The sequence below is a fragment of the Calidris pugnax genome, unplaced genomic scaffold, assembly GCF_001431845.1.
Source record: "Calidris pugnax isolate Ruff unplaced genomic scaffold, ASM143184v1 scaffold416, whole genome shotgun sequence".
Classification (NCBI taxonomy): Eukaryota; Metazoa; Chordata; class Aves; order Charadriiformes; family Scolopacidae; genus Calidris; species Calidris pugnax.
Genome location: NW_015091134.1, coordinates 44,852 through 67,216, shown reverse-complemented (window position 1 = coordinate 67,216; position 22,365 = coordinate 44,852). Strand labels below are relative to the sequence as shown.

The 22,365-nt window shown below is 56.4% G+C and overlaps 3 protein-coding genes across 6 annotated transcripts in view; all 3 read right to left on the bottom strand.

Moving 5' to 3' along the window:
• Positions 1–906: 906 nt before the first annotated feature.
• On the bottom strand, positions 907–8,068 carry LOC106897726 (signaling lymphocytic activation molecule-like). Of its 3 annotated transcripts, none has more exons than XM_014958541.1 (7): positions 7,874–8,068; positions 4,754–5,080; positions 4,116–4,403; positions 2,954–3,064; positions 2,269–2,348; positions 1,368–1,535; positions 907–1,234 (listed from the first exon to the last, which is right to left on the bottom strand). In XM_014958541.1, exons 1-7 carry the CDS (start codon positions 7,923–7,925, stop codon positions 1,178–1,180), a joined length of 1,083 nt encoding a protein of 360 aa, XP_014814027.1. In that variant the 5' UTR covers positions 7,926–8,068; the 3' UTR covers positions 907–1,177. The 3 variants fall into 3 exon arrangements, with proteins under 3 accessions (XP_014814027.1, XP_014814026.1, XP_014814028.1); XM_014958540.1 differs by lacking the exon at positions 7,874–8,068 and adding an exon at positions 5,301–5,965; XM_014958542.1 differs by lacking the exon at positions 7,874–8,068 and adding an exon at positions 5,226–5,441.
• A 2,634-nt stretch (positions 8,069–10,702) lies between these two features.
• LOC106897724 (CD48 antigen-like) lies at positions 10,703–14,396 on the bottom strand. Of its 2 annotated transcripts, none has more exons than XM_014958537.1 (4): positions 14,174–14,396; positions 12,135–12,434; positions 11,790–12,053; positions 10,703–11,509 (listed from the first exon to the last, which is right to left on the bottom strand). In XM_014958537.1, exons 1-4 carry the CDS (start codon positions 14,223–14,225, stop codon positions 11,415–11,417), a joined length of 711 nt encoding a protein of 236 aa, XP_014814023.1. In that variant the 5' UTR covers positions 14,226–14,396; the 3' UTR covers positions 10,703–11,414. The 2 variants fall into 2 exon arrangements, with proteins under 2 accessions (XP_014814023.1, XP_014814024.1); XM_014958538.1 differs by having other exon boundaries at positions 12,135–12,431; positions 14,174–14,395.
• A 3,131-nt stretch (positions 14,397–17,527) lies between these two features.
• Positions 17,528–22,365, bottom strand: part of LOC106897725 (natural killer cell receptor 2B4-like) — a 7,648-nt gene continuing 2,810 nt past the window's right edge. Inside the window, exons 2-10 of the mRNA XM_014958539.1 lie at positions 20,908–21,228; positions 20,417–20,695; positions 20,185–20,334; positions 19,810–19,920; positions 19,226–19,290; positions 19,048–19,116; positions 18,333–18,398; positions 18,135–18,194; positions 17,528–18,040 (exon numbers count right to left, since the gene is read on the bottom strand). Coding sequence (XP_014814025.1) covers positions 17,963–18,040; positions 18,135–18,194; positions 18,333–18,398; positions 19,048–19,116; positions 19,226–19,290; positions 19,810–19,920; positions 20,185–20,334; positions 20,417–20,695; positions 20,908–21,228 — 1,199 coding nt within the window. The 3' untranslated portion in view covers positions 17,528–17,962. The remainder of the gene's footprint in view (positions 18,041–18,134; positions 18,195–18,332; positions 18,399–19,047; positions 19,117–19,225; positions 19,291–19,809; positions 19,921–20,184; positions 20,335–20,416; positions 20,696–20,907; positions 21,229–22,365) is intronic.

The window sequence follows — 22,365 nt, the reverse complement described above, 5'->3', positions numbered from 1 at the left end:
CCCCCCCCCCCGAAGCCTGATCCAGACTCCGACACCCTTCTCCAGCCAACCTTTCCAAAAGGCTTTCCTATAAATTTATTTTCCTTTCCCTTGTCAGCAGCAGAGGGGATCAGACCTGCCGCAGGGGGTGAGTTCTCTCGGGGTTATAAACCAGTTCAGATTTGGGGGGGAGCAGAATGAGAAAGAGATTTTTACAGCCTTGATCCCTCCTCTGGGCCACTCCAGCATCCCCACGCCGGCCATTTCTCCAAGGAAGGGGAGAGCTGCTTTGGGCTGAGGGTGGCCAGGCCACAGCCAGGTCCTGTCTTTCCTCTATCAGCCAGAAATTCAGCTTGAAATTGTCACCCCCCCAGCAGGTCTTTGTTGTCTCCAGAGCCGTCAGTGCAAAAGGAGGGGGCTGGAAGAGCACGGTGGGAAACGGCTGCTTCCTTCCCAGCGCTGGAGGAATGAAGGAGCCCGGCAGGACTCGGCTTCAGTCAAAACCAGGGTTTTTCCTTACTGGGGCGAAGGTGGATGTTAAAAAAACCCACCCTTTCGGATTTTACCCCGTTGTGGGGTCGCCATCGGTGTCACCGGCTGTCACGAGCCCGGGGCTCCCTCTAGTGAAGCCGGGGCCACGGGATGAGGTTGTGGGGTGAAAACCAATGGGGCAGGGATGAGCTTGGGGGGATAAAACTCCTCCGGCCACGCTTCCCTGTGCTGCCACGCGGTGCCAACGTGCTGAGCCTTCCCCTCCGAGACCAATTCTCTCCCCCCTGGCTCATGCCTTCTGCCGGGTCGTATCCATAGCCCCTCCATCCTCTCCTGGTCCTTCAGCATCTTCCCAGCCGCCCTCAGCCATACTCCGGGGAGATTCCTGCTTTGCCTCATCCCTGCCATCCCTCGGCTCATGCCTTCTGCCGGGTCGTATCCATAGCCCCTCCATCCTCTCCTGGTCCTTCAGCATCTTCCCAGCCGCCCTCAGCCATACTCCGGGGAGATTCCTGCTTTGCCTCATCCCTGCCTTCGGAGCAGCCTCCGCAGCCTTCGGAGCATCCCCGGTTGAGCTGTGGGTGGGGGTCAGCCCACGCCGGAGGGTTTTGCCCCCATTCCCCAGGGATGAGTGGGGTTTTCTCCAGCTGGGAATGTCAATGTGGGTGCCTAGCAAACAGAGGGGGTCCCCCCTGCCTGGAGATGCTCAGGCCACGGGCATCATCACGCTGGCATAAACCGTCGTGGGCTCCTTGTCGGGGCTCTGTGGCAAAGAGGAAGGGGGCAAAGGGGTTGGTGAGGTGTTTGAGTTGGAGGGGGGAGTCCATGGGTTGCCCCACAGTGATGCCCAGCTGGGCTGATGCCCCTGGGGGGTCGAGGGGGGCAGCCAGCCTTACCTGTGAGAGGGACAAGTGGCCCTGATGGGCGGGGGGCTGTGTCTGGGGGCTGTGAGGATGACGGGGGGCTCTGCGGGGGGACGGGGCCGTGTCCGGGGGCAAGCCGGTGGCTGCAGCGTAGATGGTGGTGCAGGAGGGGTGCTCGGTGACGGGGAGCCCTTTCTGCTTCTGTGTGGGGAGGGAAGGATGAGGAAGGGCAGCTCGCCACCCTCCACCCTACATGGACCCCCTCACCCATCTCCTCCCCACTTGGGGCTGAGCAGGACTCGGGGAGTGGGGGGAAAACCACAGAGTCTGTCCCCAAAGCCACCCTGGGGTGCTGGGGAAGGTGCAGCAGCCTTATTCCCAGTGATTCCCAGTGCACAGCGATAGGACTGACTCCTGGAATGGCAGGGGTGAGTCACCCCAGGGAGCCCACGGTCACCCCGGTGCCCCCCCAGGCACAATCTCACCTTCTCCCTCACCAGCCACAGGGCTGGGTTGACACCCAGTGGCCAAAGCCCATCACAGAGGGTGCCACAGACCAGAGAGGAGGCACCCAGCAATGTCTCAGAGCTTTGGGTGCTGCTGCCACCACCCGAGACCCCCACCCAAGAAAACCCAGTAGGGTCATGCCCAATCTCCCCACTGGCTGCAGCACTCAGGGTCCCATCTCTAAAGGAGCGTTTAGAAGATCACAGAATGGTTCAGGTGGGAAAGGACCTTGAACATTGTCCCATTCCCCTCCCACCCTGCCCTGGGCAGGGCCACCTCCCATCACACCAGGTTGCTCCAAGCCCCCTCCAACCTGGCCTTGAACTTCTCCAGGGATGGATCAGCCACAGCTTCTCTGGGCAGCAGCATTTCCATCATTAAAGGAGCGTTTTTACCCCCCCCAAGGGTTGTGCTGGTCATGGCTCACCTCCACCCGCTGCACCTGGGAGTAGATGGTGTGTACCGTGTTGTCCTCGGCCAGTGGTGGCTGCTGCTGCTCCTGGACAGCTGTGGGGGGACAAGAAAGTCTCCCATGAGGGGAGCAAGGACCAGGGGGGACCCTGGTGCTTTTAGAGCCACATTCTGCCCCGATGCCCCCAGACACAGCGAGGATGAGCCCACGCTGGATCCATCCCCGGCACGGTGACCAGTGGCTGGACCCAGCCATGGTGGGAGGATTTCTGGCCATCACAGGTTGGGTTTGCAAATTTGTCACTGCCCAGGAAAAGGGAAGGGGGGGCAGAGCCCCTGAGGCACTCGGGGAGAGGATGCTCTCTCCGATTTGGGTGGGGATCATTCAGTTCCTCTTGACACCAGGCAGTATCACCTCCGAAGCTCATCATCTGGGTAGAGCGTTGGAGATCACGTATAGGTACATTGCTCTTTTCTTTTTTTTTTTTTGGTTTCCTTCCTGCCTTCTACCCTGTGCTTCAAAAGAGACACATTTTGCTCCTTCCCAAGGACCAGGGTAGTCCCAAAACGAGGTGCTCACAGGGATCAACCCCTTAGTCCATTCGCTGGGGCTGGCTGGGGGCACCTTCTGTCCCCCCGCAAAGGTTCATCCCACCCGTGGACCACCAACCACCCCAGCACCCTTCCCTCAGGGCACTCACCGCTGGAAACGGACAAGTGGGTGACCACGAAGACCCCAGTGAGCATCACCACTGCGATGATAGGTACCACCACCATCAGCACGAGATGCCCCGTCTTCACCCCGGCGCTGTCTGGGATGGGGGGCAGAGAGGGGAGGGGGGAGGTCAGCCACCAGCCCCGGGGTCCAGGGTCACCCAGGGTCACCCAGAGCTGAGCAGAACAGGCTGCTAAAATCTTTCTTCATCTCGTCGCCCAATTTGGGGCTGATAATGTCAACAGCACAGGAAACAAAAGGGCAGGAAATGCTTCTCTTGAGCTCTCTCTAATCTCCTCCAGACTGCAACAGACTGAGAAAAACTTGCTGAGGGCCAGATGGGGGCCAGATAAAACGGAAAGATAAAATGGAAGAAGTGGTGGTTTTTCGGAGGCCTGTGGGGAGGCAGCCCCTTTGTACAACGCCCTTGCATTGCAGGTGCGTGAGAAAAGGGCTTGGGGACAGAGCTCTGCAGCTCCAGCTGGGCTCTCACTGTGGTGGCCTCCGCTCCTGGACCTCTAATGGTGACACCACGCAGGGGTGTCCCATGGTGCAAGGCAGGGAAGTTGGGGCAAGGGGGTGAGAAACAAGCCCGACACCCCCCCTCCTGGAGCACCTCATTTCAGCATCTTCCCTTTCTTAAGCAAGAAAAAGAGGAGCATTTTTCCCCGCGGGGATATTTTCTCAGCACAGGTCCCAGCCAGAGCCCCAGGAGGGGTGTGACTTCTCCTCCGGGTCCCGGGGGGAAAGGGGCAGCCATGATGCCACCCAAGCCTGGAGAAAGTCCCCCACGTCACGAGGGCGTGCTAGAAACCCCCGGTGACAGAGAGCGTGACTTTTACCCCGAGAGCCTCCAAAGGGGAAGTCATCACTGAGGCTTTTCTCCTCCCCAAACCACCCGGCGTAAAAGTCTCACGCATTTAAAACAAGCCCAGGGCACTGGAGTGCGGTGGCCGAACTGGCCGGGGACGCGGGTGGGACCCTCCATGGATGGAGGTGACTGGAAAGACAGGGCAACCCTGAGTGGGTGACTCTTTTCTTGGAAAAGGCTCCTTCAAGGCTGCCTAAAGCAGTGGCCAAAGGTCCCCTGGAAAAGAAGAGTGGGACTGGGAGGGTGGAGGTAGCTGGGTGGGCAACTGGGGACTTACCCCCTTGCTCGTCGCTGCACTTGGAGGAGTTGAAGGTGATGACCTTCAGGTGATGGCTGACGGGGTTGCTGGCCGTGCAGAAGCAGGAGATGCTGGCGTCCTGCAGAGGGTAGGAGAGGTGGAGGACGCTGCCGTTGTGGGAGCAGAGCCCAGAGGCGATGGTGTCCCCACCATCCCAGCTGTAGGAGATGTTGTCCCCTCGCTCCGCCGTGCAGTTGAGGGTGACGGTGCAGCTGCTGTTGGTCAGTTCCCGGTTGACGACCTGGATGCTGGGGTTGGACACTGGTTCTGGAGAGAGGGAAAGAGTGGGCAAAAGTTTGTGTCTTGGGGAGGATGCAAACATTTCTGCCTGGGAAATCCTGCTGGCTCCCCTAAATCCCTGGGAGATGGGGAGGAACCAGTCTGACCTGGACCCGCTGCAAACCCATTAGAGGGAGACATGGGCTGCACGAACCCAAAAGCTCTTGAGGGTACCCAGATAGGGCTGCAAGAAGGTTCGGGACTCACCACAGCGCCTTGACATCAAGATGGTCATCTCCCACCCTCCTCGATCACCACCCACTTCCCAGACCTTCTCCTAGCACCCCAAGAGGCTGGGAGCAGCCAGGATGGTCCTCCCAAAGATGCAGGGTTCTCACCATACACCTGCAGCTGGATCTGCCAGACTTTCTCCTCCGACCCCTTGTTGACTATGTACTCGTGGAGTTGACTGTCCTCCCGGCTGGTGTTCAGGATCTCCAGGGAGAAGTTGACCATGTGGAAGCGAGTTCGTCTCTCCATGTAGTTGGTGTAGTTGCCGTTCGAGTATTTAAGCAGGACCCGCTTCCTCTGTGGGTCCTCTGTGTCCCGTTTCCAGAGGGCCTCCCCGAAGCTCAGGGTGAGGTTCTGGAGTTCCAGAGGGATCTGCAATAGCGTCGCCTTCCCCAAGGTGCCCAACACCATCTCCCTCGCTCCGCAGCCCATCCCTGGGAGGAAAGCAGAGAGAAGGTCTGAGGAGGGCAGTGAGACATTGGGTGGCTCCAAGGAACCATCATTCCCCCCATCCCAGCTCTGCCGGAGGAGGGCAGATGCCCGTGAGGCTGCGGTAGTCGGCCACAGGTTTGGACCCACCCTGGTAATCTGCAGATCGGGGACAGCTCAGGTTGTGTGAGATAAATGGGTGGAAAATTGAGGAGATTATCTAACCGCATGCTTGAAGTCTGGGTGATCCACCACATCCTGCATCAACGAGCAGGGGCAGGTGGGAAGAGGAGTCAGGCTGCACGTGGGGACTCAGTGCCAGCTCTGCCTCGTGCCCACCCCATAGCACCATCCCCAAGACCACAGGAGCAACCCCCAGCCCCATGTCATCCATTCCTAAGGATGCGGGTTGAGGTCTCGGCTCAGGAGCTGGAGGGGAAGCGTTGTCTTCCTCTGCTCTTCCTCCCTGCTCTCTCCTTCCCAGAGTAAGGCGAGAAGGTTTTCATTTGCATCAGTCTCGGAGTCCTCCAGCATCGGGCACCGCTTGTGTGACGGCCAAATCCTGATTTAAGGCTCCTGTGCCAATAGAATTTTGGCACAACGACAACCAGCCAGAGCAGTGGATCATCACCCCGTGGAGCTGAGCTGCCTCAAGCAGGGCAAGGTGCTCATGGTCCCAGTCCAGTGGAGATGCTGGTCCTTGGGAGAAGGGTTCTGGCAGTGGTGGGACCAGCCTGAAGAAGTCCCAGTGACACCAGAGCAGTCCAGAGGGAAGCGATGCTTGGTGGCTGTTGGCCAAAGCCTGCAGTTGGTGCACGCCATGGCACCCACCTCCCTCGAGGTCCCTCAGCTCCAGAAACCTTTGGGCGGGACTTTTCTTGTGGAAGCTGCAGAAAGCCCAACCTCTTGGAGGTGGCTCAGGTATAAATCCTTCTCCTGGTCGAGATGGTCCCAGGTGTGTTTTTTGGTGGCCACGGAAAAGTGCTCTTAAGAGGGGCACGACCATCTCCTAGATGTCCCACAGCATCTTGGCCACCTGGAGTTCCTGGAGAGCATGTGGGAGGATCTTCTCCTTCAAACCCTTTGCTGCCTTTGGCTACGAGGCAATGATTCATATTTTCCCACACCCTGGGCAAACAAGTTTGTTTTTGTAGGAAATAGCGTGGTGCCAGCTCATCGCTGCTGCCGGGCACCAACAGCAGAAGCGTGGAAGGAACCCCACCGTTTCACCCCCATGTTTCCTACCAACTTCTTTCCATCGGGGCGAGAGGAAGAAGAAAAGAGGGGGAGCTGCCCCAGAAGGACAGGGCTGGGGAGGCCCAGATAAGCCCAGCATCCGCCTCTCTTGGGGCACATATCGTTCCAGTAAAAACCACACAGCAAACGCTCTCCCAAGGGAGTGCCATCGCTTATTTTTGCCCCCCTCCCACCTTCCATGGCACGAAGCACAGCATTTCCTGAGCTGTCCCTGTGGACCACATCTCCCCGGCATCGAAGCATCCATGCGGACAAGGCTGTCACCCTGCAGACACCCCGCCACCCGCCTGCCCCACTGCCTCCTTCGTTTTTTTGCTGACACATTTACTGTAAAAAAGCCCAACACGCAGGCGGATGCTGTACTTTCTTCTCAGCAACATGTGTTTTTTGACATCCCGTGGTCTCGGGGCTCCTCATTAATGACCAGATGGAAAAGCCCTTTTGACATCACGTTAGAAAAACCCTCCACCCTGGCAGGGAGCATCTCCTTTATGGGAAAGACCACTCAGATGGAGCAGGAGGCATGGAAAGAGGTCTGAAAGCAGCCAAAGCCCAGTTGGAGGGGCTGGAGGAAGTCAAGCGACCTCCACGGGTTCAGCTGTGGGTCTGGAGCAGCCCCAAACATCAGGCTGGTGGGACTTTCGCTGTGCTGGCCCAGCAGAAACCACCGGGGGGATTTTAGAGGCAGGTATTGGAGTAACAGTGAGCCAGCAGAGCCAAAGAGAAACCCCAGCTCTGCCGAGGTCCCCCGTTTCCCAGCCGAGCCCTTCTTTTTACACCCAATAATTACACAGATGCGGTGGCAGAGGGCTCCTGGGGCTGCGGGGACACACGGTGTCCCCAGGGAAGGGGTAGGGACGTCAGGCTGGCACCAAGAGGAGGGTCAGGATTAGTCACAGCTCCCTTTGCTCTGCCCAGGGGCACCAAACCCCATTTTACAACATCTTCCTGTAACTGCCAATGGGCTGTGAGGAGAGGACCCAGGAGACTCGGGGGGTCCAGGTGGCCCTTGCTCCCTGGTCGGGGGGGGTGGGTTCAATTCATCCAGGACACCATCGTCCCCAGGACATCCTCCAGGCACCCAGGAAACAGGCTTTGCCCCACTGCCAGTCCCTTTACACTCGTCTTGGACACATTTCAGTGCTTGGGAAGCATCTCCCAGCCCCCTGGCACCTCTGGATCCCAGGCTCTTGGGGTTGCAGACACTCATCACCAAGGACCTTCATCTCAAGTGCCCCAGTTCACATCTGGCACTAAATTATTTGCTCAGTGCTATTAATACCCCATTAAAACGGACGGTAGATTGCTTCCCTATTGCACCTACACTTCGTCCATCACCATCTTTGTTCATTCATCAACTTTTATTCTCTCCTCCCCCAGCCCCGACAAGTAGGAGCATATCAGGGATGCGCCACGCGTCCAGCTCAGAGTCACCAGCCATTTATCTTCTATATGACTGTTTATACTCGATCTGCCCGGCCGCCCAGCACAGAAAAGTCTTAATATTTGCCAGAAAAACTCCCCAAAGAAGCATTACGTACCCCAAACCGAGCCGAGAGAGATCAGCAGCCAGATCCGTGCGCTGCAGCCCATCCCTCGGTTCACGGAGCCTCTGTTGCAGTGCAATTAGTATCTGCTGCTGGGCTCATTATAAGAACAGGTGTACTCAAATCAGAGACGCTGCCGTGGGCCATGTGTTTCCTGTTTTTGGCTGAATGACTCTCTTTTTTTTTTTTTTTTTCATATCTGCATTGTTGGTTTTTAAATTACTGTTAAAAGTTTTAGTTGATTAGATCCCATATTGCTATGGCTTCCTTTTGCATGGAAAAGTTTTTTGTTGGGGGTGTTCTTGTTCTTCTGTGGTGGTTTTTTTTAAATTTCATTTTGAGTGACTAGCTAACTGTTTTGGTCGAATTATTTTTTTTTTTTTTTTTTTTTTCTTGAGTGGAAAGTATTCAAAGCACCAAAGCCGTGCTGCTTCGCCGGAGACAGCCCAAGAGACCTGCAGAAGGAAGCAGAGCATCAATTTAGAGCTCCTACCAGAACCGCATCATCCCGCCACGGGTCTTTAACCTGACCCCAGAAGAAGAGGAAATGACCAGCGAGAAAATCATTTGGCTTCCAGTAACGGCTTCCTGGGGCTGTACAGAGCCTCCCGACCGTGGAGTGGGTGGCCACTCCCCTGATGTGGCATCATCCCACCCTCTGCTGCCCCATCCCAGTGCCATGGGGGGTGGGACCTGGCCCAAAGCCCCCCCAAGAGAGCCAGTGTGCACCAGTGCTTGCAGCCACGGTGATGGAAAACCCCAAATATTCTGGGATTAACCCACAGCCCTGCTTTGTGCTGTATGGGATCCACAGGGACGGTCTTTAAAAACCCACCCAGGAAAAGCCAAATCCTTCCCAATTCAGGGAAGTGACCTGGGCTTGAATTTTCTCCTGCTCAATGCCATCCCCACGGCGTGCTCAGAGATGGGGACAGTCCCCCGGCTCCTCTGAGTGTCCCCCTGGGTGGGGATGGAGTGGGGACCGCAGCCTCCGCGCTCAGCGGGGATGGGGAACGCGGGGAAAACACCGCTCACTTGTTCCGCTGCTGGAAAAGGGTGAGAACAGCTCCGTTGTTTTGGTGTTTTTAGTGCCATGAATTATTCACCTCCTCCGGTGCTCGGCCCGCGCATCTTGAAAATGGAAGAAGTGGTGGTTTTTTCCTATTGCTTCAGGTTTTCGTTGCTTTTTCTGGTTTTCAGAGGAAAGCAGAAGCGACAGGGTGAAGCAGGAATTCCTCCGCTGGGCTAAACCAAGGGAATAAAGGGTGAACTCCCATCCCACCGCTTTTCAGTGGAGCTGAGCTCCAAAACCTCCATTGATTTCATTTCCAATAAATTATTTCTAATGATAAAAAGCCTAAAACCACCGAAAACTACCCCGGCATCCTTCTAGGCCTCTCCTTCCTTCTTCGAAAGTATCTGGCTGAGAAAAAAACCCAACAGATTAGCTGTTTCTCAATAATGAGCAGTTCATGGAAGGGAAGAATTCATCAGAGGCGTAAAAAAGAGAGGATGAGTAAGAGCAGTACGAGGGGATTTGGCTCCTTTTCTTGGTGCACACACACAAGGAACGTTGGCTGAGCTGAAACAACGGTGGTTCCTCCTGGAGGACAAAGCGCTTGGGCAGATGATGGAGGGGTGAAGACATCTCCTTGGGATATTTTGCAGAGCAGCATCTTGTCCCAGCACAAATCTCACCCAAAAACCAGTGGTGAGGAAGGACGTTTCCGATGGATGGGATTCACCACCTCAAACCAGCCCCAGAGAGGGCAGCAGGATGGTCCCCAACCCTCCCCGTGCCACAGGTGGGTGCAGGCAGTGCATGGAGAAGACCATTGACCACAAACTGGTCCCAGAAAGCCACAGAACCCAAATATCACCCATGGGGTGCTACAACAGCAGCATGACCCAGGCTGGGCTTCCACCAGCCAGGATGAGTGGGAAAAATTATTCAACAAGCAAAACCATCGGGAAAAAATCCTTCCAGGAAGCACCTGGGGGCACAAAAAAACATACAGGCAGTCACAGAAAAACCTCCTTTAACCCAAAATAATGATCCTAAATGCCTTTACTTTCCCCATCAGCTCAGACTGATGTCTACTGGATGGAAAGATGACTGAGACAGGGCAACAGGGTCCGTATTTAATCATGGCAGGAGGTTTTATGATGATGGTGGTGCTCAATGCTCGTCCTGAAGAGCACCAAACCTCCACATGGGAATGGACCAAGACCCAAGCAAATATTTTCGAGTGAGGGGATTTCTGCAAAAACACACATTGGTGCAAAAAACCATCAGCCACCCAGCAGGAATTACCCCGAGCTTCTTGTTAGCCCCTGGAGCTGGAATGATGCCTACTCATTATTGTTTTTTTCAAATGAGGTGGTGAGGTCCCTGTTAACCCTCTGATGGATCTGGCCTTAGGAGTCTTTGCTTAAAAATGGCTCTGGAAAGTGGTGCTTTTTGGGCTTTACAGAGGGTAGAGCCCAGTTCTCCCCTTTCTCAGGATGGTTTGCTGGAGCTGGCAGGAGCAGCAGTGTCCCAGGGCTGTGGTGTCCCTGAGACATGTCCCCATCCCTCCCCGCAGGCTGAGGGACCATCCCCATTCCTCACAAGACACATCCTCCCACCCCAATGGCCCGTGTCCCACCATCCAGAGCTGGTTTCTCCCATGGAGGACAACTGTGTAAAGGTTCCTGTCCCCAGTGAGGGTGTTGGGGGGACACGTGGCTCCCTCCATCACCACCCAAGCCCCTGAGCACCCGCTGTGGCCGACCCCAGCCCAGAGAAGAATGCAGAACAGGCACCTAAAAATGTGAGGTTTCAGCTCGGAATGAATTTAATGTAAAACAAACAGACCGTTCTGTCCCTGCCAAACCCTCCCCTGCAGAGAAAGCCATAGGTGCCATGTTAGCGATGCTCGGGTGCACCAGACCCAGAGCAGCACCCAGTTGCACCCATGCTGGTGTAACTGGTTTCAAGCTAAACACATCATGCAGTGTCCCACACTGGTCTTCGGAGCCATAAAGGGTGTTGCTGATGGCAGGTGATGGCTGAGGACGCTGCAAGTCCCCGAGGAGCCCCAGGAAATGTTCAGATTTGATCTCCCTGCAGACCTGAGGGCCAGAGAGAGGAGGATTTCCAAGTAGATAACTGTTAATTTAGCAATTTAGATTGCTGGGCCTCTCAAAAGACCATCAAAGCAAACTTCAACCCTGTTTTGTTGATATCTGGAGAACATAGAATCACCAAATGGTTAGAGCTAGAAGAGACCTTAAACATGACTTTTGATTAAACCAAAGCAGAGAAGGTGAGGATGGAAACTGAGGCACAGAGCCATCCTGAGGGCAGCGGCAGAGCCTGGGTGGTGGGAAGCAGGATGGACCAGGAAGGGGCTGGTGTAAAGGACACTGGTTGTAATGGGTCCCTTGAGAAACCACATCTTCCTGCATCCAGGCAGCTGGGGGGCCTCATCCAGGTGTTGGTCACACCACGGGCGGCGATGAAATGGGGAGAGATGTCAACCGCAGACCGTCCTCAGGCCAGAGTGAGGAGGAAGAGGAGGAGGAGGAGGTGTCCCAGTGCCACCTGTATGTTGATGGTGACGCAGGATGCGGCAGCCGAGGAGTCACCTGGAGGCAGAGGGAGACCCGGGGTGTGGGGAGGGCTGTGGGCTGCCCAGCCCTGGCAGGGGACCCCCAACCACCTCCCCAGGTGGGCTTCTGCCACCCATCAGCCCACGTACAGGGGGAAAAGGGACTTACCACTCCTGACCGATGGGCCACCTCCAGTGCAGGGACCCATTGTTCTGAGGGTCACTACTGCTGCTCTGGGGACTATCCAAAGCCAAGGCCACCCTTGCAGTCCACCCCAACCCAGTTTGTCACATCGTGTGTGCACCACGGGCAGTACCTGTCCAGGAGCAGGGGTGCCTGTAGATGAGCGAGGCGTTGTTGGAGGAGACGGGGTTGCTGACTTGGCACATGTAGGTTTTTACAGAGGGGTTGAAGAAGACACGCTTCTTGGAGGGATCCTCATCATCCTGCCAGATCTTGCTGGTGTCGATCCACTCGTAGGTCACACCTTCCAGGTCCACTGAGCACTCCAGGATGGCTTCGCACAATTCCAGGTCATGCTTGATCACTTCGGCTTTCACAGTGGGCTTCGGAACCAGATCTGCAAGAGACAGTTGGGATGTCAGAGCCTCCCCATCCCCTCACGGGAGGCTGGGACCACCCTCCCATCCTCCCAGCTCACCATAAACGTTCAGGATGATGCTTTCAACGTGCTCCTTGCCATTGTAGTCCTCCAAGTACACGTGGTACGTGCTGCTGTCGCTTTTCTGCAGGTGGCTGATCTTTAAGGTGTTGTTAGGGAAGAGCTCCAGGCGTTCCTTATAGTTGCTGTTGGGGTACTGGACCTCCTTCCCCTTCTCCCTGCTGGCGATTTTCAGGTTGCTGCCGCGCCGCCAATGGACCTGGGAGTATCCCTCACCCTTGCTGGGGCTGAGATACGCCACCCCATGAACAGCTCCCACCACCTCCGATGCCCAGGCTGCTGAGAAAACAGAGAGAGTGGTGGTCAATGGAGTTAAATCCAGTTGGTGTCCCCCAGGTCTCAGTACCGGCGCCAGTTCTCTCTAATATCTTTATCAATGATCTGGACGAGGGGATGGAGTGCACCCTCAATCAGTTTGCAGAGGACACCAAGTTGGGTGGGAGTGTTGACCTGCTTGACAGGAGTAACTCCAAAGAGGGATCCTCACAGGCTGGATGGATGGGCCAAGGCCAATGGGATGAGGATCAACAAGGCCAAGGGCTGGGTCCTGCCCTTGGGTCACAACAACCTCCTGCAGCTCTACAGGCTGGGGAAAGAGTGGCTGGAGCTGCCTGGTAGGAAAGGACCTGGGGGTGTTGGCCAACGGTGGCTGAATATGAGCCAGCAGTGAGCCCAGGTGGCCAAAGTGGCCAAGAGCATCCTGGCTTGTGTCAGGAACAGTGTGGCCAGCAGGACTTGGGCGGTGATCATCGATATGAGCCAGCAGTGAGCCCAGGTGGCCAAAGTGGCCAAGAGCATCCTGGCTTGTGTCAGGAACAGTGTGGCCAGCAGGACTTGGGCGGTGATCATCGCCCTGTACTGGGCACTGCTGAGACCCCACCTTGAGTGTTGTGTCCAGTTTTGGGCCCCTCACGACAAGACATTGAGGGGCTGGAGCTTGTCCAGAGAAGGGCAACGGAGCTGGTGAGGGGTCTGGAGACTGAGAAAGGTCTGGAGAACTTCTGAGGAGCGGCTGAGGGAGCTGGGGGTGTTCAGCCTAGAGAAAATGAGGCTGAGGGGAGACTACTTTGCTCTCTACAACTCCCTGAAAGAAGGGTGTAGCCAGGGGGAATCAGTCTCTTCTCCTAAGGAATAGGAGATGGAACTAGAGGAAACGGACTCAAGTTGTGTCAGGGGAGGTTTAGGATGGATATTGGGAAAAAAATCTTCACTCAAGTAGGATGGATATTGGGAAAAAATTCTTCACTCAAGGGATTATCAGACATTGGAAGAGGCTGCCCAGAGGAGTGGTGGAGTCACCATCCCTGGAGGGATTTAAAAGCCAGGCAGACGTCATGCTGAGGGACACCACGTGGTTTGGGCAGGGTTGGGCAGGGTTGGGTTGATGGTCGGACTCGATGATCTGAAAGGTCCCTCCCAACCTGGACAATTCTATGATTAAGCAGAGACCAGTGCTGCTTGGCCAACTGGACACAGCCCACCCCTCCCCAGGGCTCATCCCCACTCTGGGGACCTTGATTCCTCCCAGACACATGGAAAATGCAAATCACCCACTTGCTCACTAATTCCTAACACTTTAGTGCTCTCTCAGCCTTGGGGGCGTGTTGAAGAGGCAAATGGGATTTCCGCTGCCTCACCCCGAGCATGGTAACGTCCCGATAGTGAAGTCCGTCTTCCTCTGGTGAAGTCTTTTTTATCTTTTCCTTTCATTTTTGCGGATCCTCTCCCCCCATCCACCTCCCTGCTCCAGGCTCACCCAGAGCAGCCCCTCAGCCCCAGTTTGGTGAAGGTGATGGCCATGACAATGATGGGGGCTCCCGCTGGAAGGGAGATGGTGGGTCAACACCTCGGGATAACACCAGGATGGGAGAAGCCGAGAAAGAGCATGGGGATGGAGTGGGTTTACCCACTGGCACGTCCCCAAGGTCCCCCAACAACCTCCCCAAGGTCCCCCACCAACCCCAAAGCCATCTCCCCCCAGCCCAGCACCCTCGCCCCAGGGGAACCCAGTATCATACCTTGCGCGATGAAGAGGAGGAAGAAGGGCACCGTTATAAGCCCTGCCGCCATTTTTCTTTCCGTCCGCACCCAGACCACGGGGTGGAAATCCTCATTGCCAGGCAGCTGCTTGCCAAGGACCCCCCGGAGCCTGCAGCCCCCCGTCACTGTCCCTCAACCCAGGGCAAGAAAGCGGATCAGAAAAAAAGGGACTGAGGGGGCGCCGCATAGCATTTTGTTCCTCTTCCGCCTGTCATGGGTGAGACTTCCTGATCACACCACCCATGAGCCTCTCACATGAGCCTCTGCCTCCCCCACCAGTAACCCCACCATCCTGATGGTAAATGAAATTCAGACCCCCCAGGGGTCACATCTTCCCTTTTCCAGCTGCTGTAACCAACCCACGGGGCTCCCATTTCTCCAGCTGCACACCCAGGTCTGTGTCCTCAGCAAGGTCTGGCCCCCCAGTGTGCCGTGACAGACTGTCAGGGGCTGGAAGGGACTCTGGAGAGCACCCTGTCCCACCCCCTGCCCAAGCAGGGTCACCCAGAGCAGGTCCCACAGGATCAAATCCAGGTGGGTTTGAAATCTCTCCAGAGAAGGAGACCCCACAACTTCTCTGGGCAGCCTCTGCCAGGGCTCTGCCACCCTCACGGTCATTTCCTGTGTCCCAGTTTGTCCCCGTTGTCCCTTGTCCTGTCGCCGGGCACCCCTGAGAAGAGCCTGGCACCATCCCCTTGCCCCCTCGCCCTTTAGGTCTTGCTCAGCATCGATGGGATCCCCTCTCAGTCTGCTCTTCTCCAGCTGAACAGCCCCAGGTCCCTCAGCCTTTCCTCAGCACAGAGATGCTCGAGCCCCTGAGCATCTCCACAGCCCCATCTATCGAGGACCCCCAGTTTGAGTGGAAATTACCAGCTTTTGGGGTGTCCCCATGACCTTGGTGGGAAGGAGATGGTAGGGACGACTCCGATGGAAGAGCACGTGCTGCAGCCCCATCGTGCTTGGCCTCCAGCCGGGAGGGGCAGATGCTTCCAATGAAAAGATTTGTTTGAACCCACGGCCTGGATTCCTTCCTGAAAGACCACATTTCAGGGCTTTTGTTCTGGATGCTGAGGGGGGCAGACCCTGCGTCGGGGGCAAACGGCCGCCGGCGTCTTCCCACGTGTGAGCGGGGAGCGCTGGGGCCGACCTTGGCCATGAACAAAGGGTGATGGTGGCACCCGCTGAGCCCTGACCCACTTTAATTCCATCCCTGAGCCGCCCCCCCTGGTCCATCGCGGAGGAGATCCCATTCCAGCACCGGGCGGTTTTCAGAGGAGCACGCCGTGGTGGGATCCCTGGCACCCATCCGGTGGCACCACGACTGGTCCCCGCGCCCCGGGACACGGCGCTGGTGAGAACCGTCGGAGATGGGAAAGCCAAACTTCCCCGTCGGGGAGCAAAGTGCTGGCTCAGCACTCGCAGCCAGCCAACGACCTGACCTGACGCTGCAAATTATCTCTGATATGCAAAAAGCAGGTCATTAGCATAAATCACAGCGCCGTGATTGGAGCGTGGCTTGGGCAGGAGAGAGACGATGTGCTGATGGATGTGGCAGCCCTCAGGCTCCACCGTGTCGCCTTCAGACGCTTCTGCTCCTCAGGACCCAGTGTTTTGGGATGAAAAGGGGCTGAGATGCAGCTCTTGCTTTAGCCCCCACTTCCCAGCAACAGCCACAGCTCAGCAAGGACTGTGTCACCCCCTCCCCAGCACCTTCACTGAGGGATTCCCATCCCCTCCATCCCACCTGAACTTCTCCCACTGAATTCAGCCAGCCACAGGCCGTGAGCTCCATCATCCCTAAAGGATGATCTCCCTAAAGGAGAGTGTAGCCAGGGGGAGTCAGTCTCTTCTCCCAAGGAACAGGTGATGGGACAAGAAGAAATGGACTCAAGTTGCGCCCGGGGAGGTTTAGGATGGATATTGGGAAAAATTTCTTCACCCAAAAGGTTGTCGGACATGGGAAGAGGCTGCCTGGGGCAGTGGTGGAGTCACCATCCCTGGAGGAATTTAAAAGCCAGGCAGACGTGGTGCTGAGGGCCATGGGTCAGTGTTGGGTTGATCGTTGGATTTGACAATCTTAAAGGCCTTTTCCAACCAAAATGATTCTATTCCATGACCAGCGTCAACTGCCTCGTGTGGAGGGGAACGCTGTTACGGTGTAAGAAGTGCTCTACTCACACCCACACTTTGTGAAAAGCCAAGGATGGGGCTCAGACTGGTTTACGTTGTCCTGTCTCAGACAACAGTGACAGCACATTGTGCCTGAGCACCCCCCATCCTCACCAGCCCAGCCCCCTAAATTCCCTCCTCCCGGCAGCCAGACACCCCCTCCCTCCCCCTGCCAGCCTCCCAGCACAGCTCCCGGCTAATGATCCCAATTAACGCTCGTCTCCCAGGGAGCAGCCACAAAGCTATTTTGATCCAGGGACTGGGGCAGGAGAGGGAGGGGGGCGCCTCGCAGAGCCGCTGCCGCTCCCCACGCCGCCATCAAAGTGCCACCTTTCATTTTCATCTCCAAGAAAAGCCCTTGATCTTGCCTTGGGGGAAGATCTTTGAAGCCGGAGCCTCTCTTCCTCCACCTCCTTCTCCCAGGGCCACTCGTGGGAAGGGAGTTGGTGGCGTCTCCGGTCTCAGCGTCGCTTTTGGGACCATCCTGCCCGAAGCCAATGCCTGTGGCCACCTCTCTCCTACCCAACACACGTGGCCAAAACTTTGCAAAGTGCTTCTCCGCATGAGACCCCCTTTGCTTCAGAGGTTCCCGAGCCACAAACAAGGCAATTCCCACTTCCCCCCTCTGCCCAAGGTACTTTTCAAGCTGTAAAACAGCCAATTAAGCTAATTAAACAAGCACCACAATTGTCTCATACAATTCAGCTTATATCACACCTAAAAATAAATTCCCGAGCTGTATTGAACCTGTCAAGACCTTAAAAAAAAACAAAACATGAGAACACACGCTGGCACTAAACACAATCACATCACACGTGTCCCCTTCTTCTCCCATGATCCATGTGCAATTTACCATCTGTTTCCTCCAAAAGTGGGTTTCCATCACTGAATCTTTCCTCCTTCCCTCACAGGGAAACTTCCAGGGGGCAATCGGGGTTTGCATCCTTGCAGAAATCCATATCTGACCTTTTCCATCCCGAGCGAGCCCCCGGCTTTGCCAGGTGGGGTTCTGGTGGGTGCTGGAGGTCCCTGGGGGCTCCAGGAGAAGAGGCTCCATCGTGGTTTAACCCCAGCTGGAAACTGGGACCACACCAGAAGGGCAGGGAGAAAAGGAGGAGAAAGGAAAAAAACACACCCACCAAACTCATGGGTTGAAATAATACTTTAATAGAACAATAACAGAGAAGGAAAATAACATTAATAATACTAATGATGGTAAAAGAATATCCAAAATGAAGTAATGCAACACAAGTCCCTCTCACCCAGAGACTGGTTGCCCAGCCCATCCCAAGCAGCGATCGCAGGTCCCTGTCCCCTGGCCAACCCTCATTTAGACCCTGACACCTCTGGGGTGGAACATCTCCTTGGCCAACCTGTCCTTGTCTATGCTCCTTCCCAGCTTCTATGGGAAGCTGAAAAAAAGTCCTTGGACTAATATAAACACCACCTGGCAACAGCTAAAACAATATCCATGAGTGACATTTCCTTTCAGACCAAATCCAAACCACAGCAGCCACTAAAGAAGAATTAACTCCATCTCATCCAAAACCAGGATAGGCCCATAGGGAAGGGAAGGTCTCGCTGAGTTGGCCAGGGCACTAGGAGAGGTGGTGGCCAGCAGGACCTGGGGCTGAGGTCTGCAACGGGGGGCACCAGTGCCGAGAACCCCCCGTAGCCTGCAAGGGAATGGGTGAGGTTGAGCACCCCAAAAAGCTGGTGAGCTTTGGAGACAACCAGGGCTCATCTCCGCGCTGGTCCGGTGCTTGTTACCTCTACGTAGGCGGTGGAAACCAAGGCTCGGTCCAGCCTCTTCCTCTTGAGAGAAGGAGGCTGTGGAGCAGAGGGAGAACCTGCCATTAGGCAATGTGGGACTGGGACGGTGAACCCAGCATCTGGGTGATAAAAGGAGGGGACACGAGTTTCTGTGGCCACTGCAGAAAGGCCAGGGTCACAGTGGGGCAACCTCACCCTCTTGCTGGGCTGAATCATGGAGTAGACGGTGCAGGTTTCGGGCTCCTGACGGTGGCTGGGTCCCTGCCAGGGAAAAAAAAAATCATTGAATCATGGAATGGTTTAGAGTTGGAAGGACATTGAAGCCCACCTGGTTCCCCCCCAGCCCTGGGCAGGGCCACCTCCCACCAGACCAGGTTGCTCCAAGCCCCCTCCAACCTGCCCTTGAACCCCTCCAGGGATGGGGCAGCCACAGCTTCTCGGGGCAACCTGGGCCAGGCTCTCACCACCCTCAAAATAAATTTATTCCCAAAATCTAACCTAAATCTCTCCTTTTTCAGCTTCAAACCCTTTCCCCTCATCCCATTGCTCCCTTCCCTCACCAAGAGTTCCCCCCCCAAACTTTCCTGGAGCCCTTTGAGGGACTGGAAGGGGCTCCAAGGTCTCCCCGGAGCCTTCTCTTCTCCAGGCTGAACCCCCCAACTCTCTCAGCCCCCCCTCCCAGCAGAGGAGCTCCAGCCCTCCCAGCATCTCTGGGGCCTCCTCTGGCCCCACTCCAACAGCTCCGTGTCCTTCTGATGTTGGAATGTGCAAATAAACCACCCAAATTTGGGGCAAAAGGGGTGGTCTTGGAAGCTGCCATGGATGCATCCAGCCCAGGGGCTGCACAGCCAAGCCCATGGGGTTCAAGCTTCAGGTCCCCCCTCCCACACCAGCACAGGACTGACCCTACCTGTGTTTTGGTGACAACGGCGTAGATGGTGTTTCCTTCTACAGTGGCCTGACTGGTCCTGTTCTGGGGCTGGAAATAACCCCAGGCCGGTTAAAAGATGCAACCCAGACTTTTCCAGAAGACCCCTCCCTTCAAGCAGTGCAGGGAGGGGACACCCAGGGACACCCCCAGTACTCACAGGGGCTTGGCCAGTTCGGGTTTTGCCCACCTCCTCGTAGACGGTTAGTATCTGCTCACCCTGTCCTGGGGGATTTTGAAGGGTCAGTGTAAGAGGGCTGGTGCATTAGAGCTCCCAGATTTTGGGGTTCCAGCCTTCAAGCAAAGCAAAGCAGAGGGAGAAAGAGGTCCCCTTGGCCACTGGCAGGTTTGACTTCATTGGCATCTGGCAGGGGGTGAGGAGGGAAGCTCCAGATCCACAGAAAATCAATATCCAAACCCAAACTGTCCTCTAGACCCCATGGGACAGGGACTCCAGGTTTGGGCACCAACACTCAGGCTGTTGGGGTGCTCCATCCAGCAAGTCAACCTGGACCACCCTCTGTCAGCAGGGATGGGCAAAGATTTGGTGCCCTCTGTGGCACCTGGCAGGGGGTTGACAGTGCCCATGGCTTATCCTGCATCATCCCCAGGAGGAGGGGAAGCCCAGGGCCAGCACAGAGAGCACCAGGAGGGTGACAGCAGTGAAGAGAGGGGCAAGGATGCACGGCCAGACCCCCATGGCTGCCCATCCCATGAGCTACCACCCCAGCCCTGGGGACAAACCTGATGGGGGGTCCTTCCTTCGCTTCTTCTGCCGGTAGCAGATGGCAGCAATGGCTACGGAGATGGCCAGTGCCAGCAGCAGGATGACAGCCACCGCCCAGCTGGGGAGCCCTGGGGAGGGAGAGGGGAGGCCTTCGACACCAGGCAGAGCCTGGAGCCATCGCTGACCAGGTCTCCATCACAAACCAAGTGACACCACCCTCCTCAGCTCTCACACTTCCCTGCACCACAGGGGCAACCTGGGCACATTTTGGCTTCACGGTGACATCCTCTACAATTCCACTGGCCCAGGAAGCACCCTGACAGAGGGGACTGGAAGTGGTGGGGCTTGTGCACCCCCTAAATCCTGCTTTTAGGGAACTGAGGGCAAATTACCTGGGGCAGGGTGGCAGACAGCTGTGACATCGATGGTGGCTGTGCTCCAGCTCAATGGATTGGTAGCATTGCACAAGCAGACCATGGAGTCAGAGTCCCCAAGGAGCTGTAGGTCCAGCTGGAGCTGGTGGCCCACGGCTACATTGCTCACTTATGGATTTAAGTCCCAAAGCTCATTTTAGAGATGGAGGGGGAGAAAACCCCACTAAATCCCCCCATTTTTCACACAAACCTGGGCCCGTAGAGAAACAGACGGCTGTGACATCGATGGTGGCCGTGCTCCAGCTCAATGGGTTGGTGGCGTTGCACAAGCAGACCATGGGGGCAGAGTCCCCAAGGAGCTGTAGGTCCAGCTGGGGCTGGTGGCCCAGGGCTCCGGGGTGTCCCCCGGTGCAGGACCAGCTGTAGGAGACGTTGGTGGCCCCGGGCACGGTGCAGAGCAGGGAGAGGTTGCAGCGGTCCTGCTCCCGGTGCAGGATGCATGTGTTCAGGAGCGGCTGGGCAACGGGCTCTGCGGGGACAGAGAGGGTGAGAAGGGACAGGGGGGACCAAGAGGGGGACAGGGGGTGATGAGGACCCGGCTACTCACCCCACACCGACACACAGAAGGACTGGGATGTAACAGTGCCGTTTGTGCCCTCAAACTCTGCCCAACAGAGAGGGTGAGAAGGGACAGGGGGGACCAAGAGGGGGACAGGGGGTGATGAGGACCCGGCTACTCACCCCACACCGACACGCAGAAGGACTGGGATGTAACATTGCCGTTTGTGTGCTCAAACTCTGCCCTGTAGAGCCCACTGTCTGCCGTGGTAACCCGGGGGATCAACAGGGAGAGATTCTCCGGATGGAAAAAGGCTCTCCCAAGAAAAGGGCTATTTGATGGTTGGGAAGATTTACTCCCATCAGCTGTCAGGATCCGATGCTGTTCTCCCATAGCCAGTCTCACTCTCCATTCGACCTTCACCCATCCCTGTAGGGGTTTCTCCAGCACCAGCCGCAGCTCTCCACCAGCAGCCACGGCTTTTTCCTGGCACTTGGGGGATCCTAAAGCAGAGAGGGGTGAGCGAGGGAGAGCCCACCCACGTCCCACACCCGCAGCTCCCAGCACACTCCCTCCTGCTCCCCGGGGACAAGCTCAGCCTGGTTCCCCATCCCCATCTCGGGGCTCCCCTTCTCTTTCCAACCTCCCCAGGCTGGTTTTCTGTCTGTCCACACTCAATTCACTGGCCACACGTTGCAGATGCTTTCGCAATATCCTCTGCCCTGCCCAGAGCAGGGACGGTTGCACACCCTCTTGTCATAGACCCAACCCCATCCCCATCTCGGGGCTCCCCTTCTCTTTCCAACCTCCCCAGGCTGGTTTTCTGTCTGTCCACACTCAATTCACTGGCCACACGTTGCAGATGCTTTCGCAATATCCTCTGCCCTGCCCAGAGCAGGGACGGTTGCACACCCTCTTGTCATAGACCCAATGAATGGTTTGGGTGGGAAAGGACCTTAAAGACCATTTAGTCCCCCCTGTCCTGGGCAGGGCCACCTCTCTCCAGCCCAGGTTGCTCCAAGCCCCCTCCAACCTGCCCTTGAACCCCTCCAGGGATGGGGCAGCCACAGCTTCTCGGGGCAACCTGGGCCAGGCTCTCACCACCCTCACACCAAAGAGGTTCTGCCCCACCTCTCAGCTCAGTCTCCTCAGTTTTGGTTTAAAACTCTTCCCACTCGTCCTATGGCTCCACTCCTAAAACATCATCCCTGGAGGGATTGAAAAGCCAGTGCTGTGGTGGGTTGGGCAGTGGTGGGTTGATGGTTGGTCTTGATGAACTTGGAGGCCCCCTCCAACCCAGGAAAGTGGTGGAATCGCCAGAGCATCACAGAACGTTTGGGGTTGGAAGGGACCTTCAAGCTCCTCCAGTTCCATCCCTTCTAGTGGAAGGGTCATCTTCAATGAGACCGGGTTGCCCCAAGCCTCCTCCAACCTGCCCTTGAACCCCTCCAGGGATGGGGCAGCCACAGCTTCTCGGGGCAACCTGGGCCAGGCTCTCACCCATCCAGCCCTGGGAAGAGCAGGAATTTTGCCCCTTGCACCCATTTTTCTTGAGTTTCTGTGCTTGCTTCCCGCTTTTCAGTGCAGCCCCGGATGTCGAGGGCTCTGGCAGAAGCGAGATTAAAAAAAAAAAAAAAAAA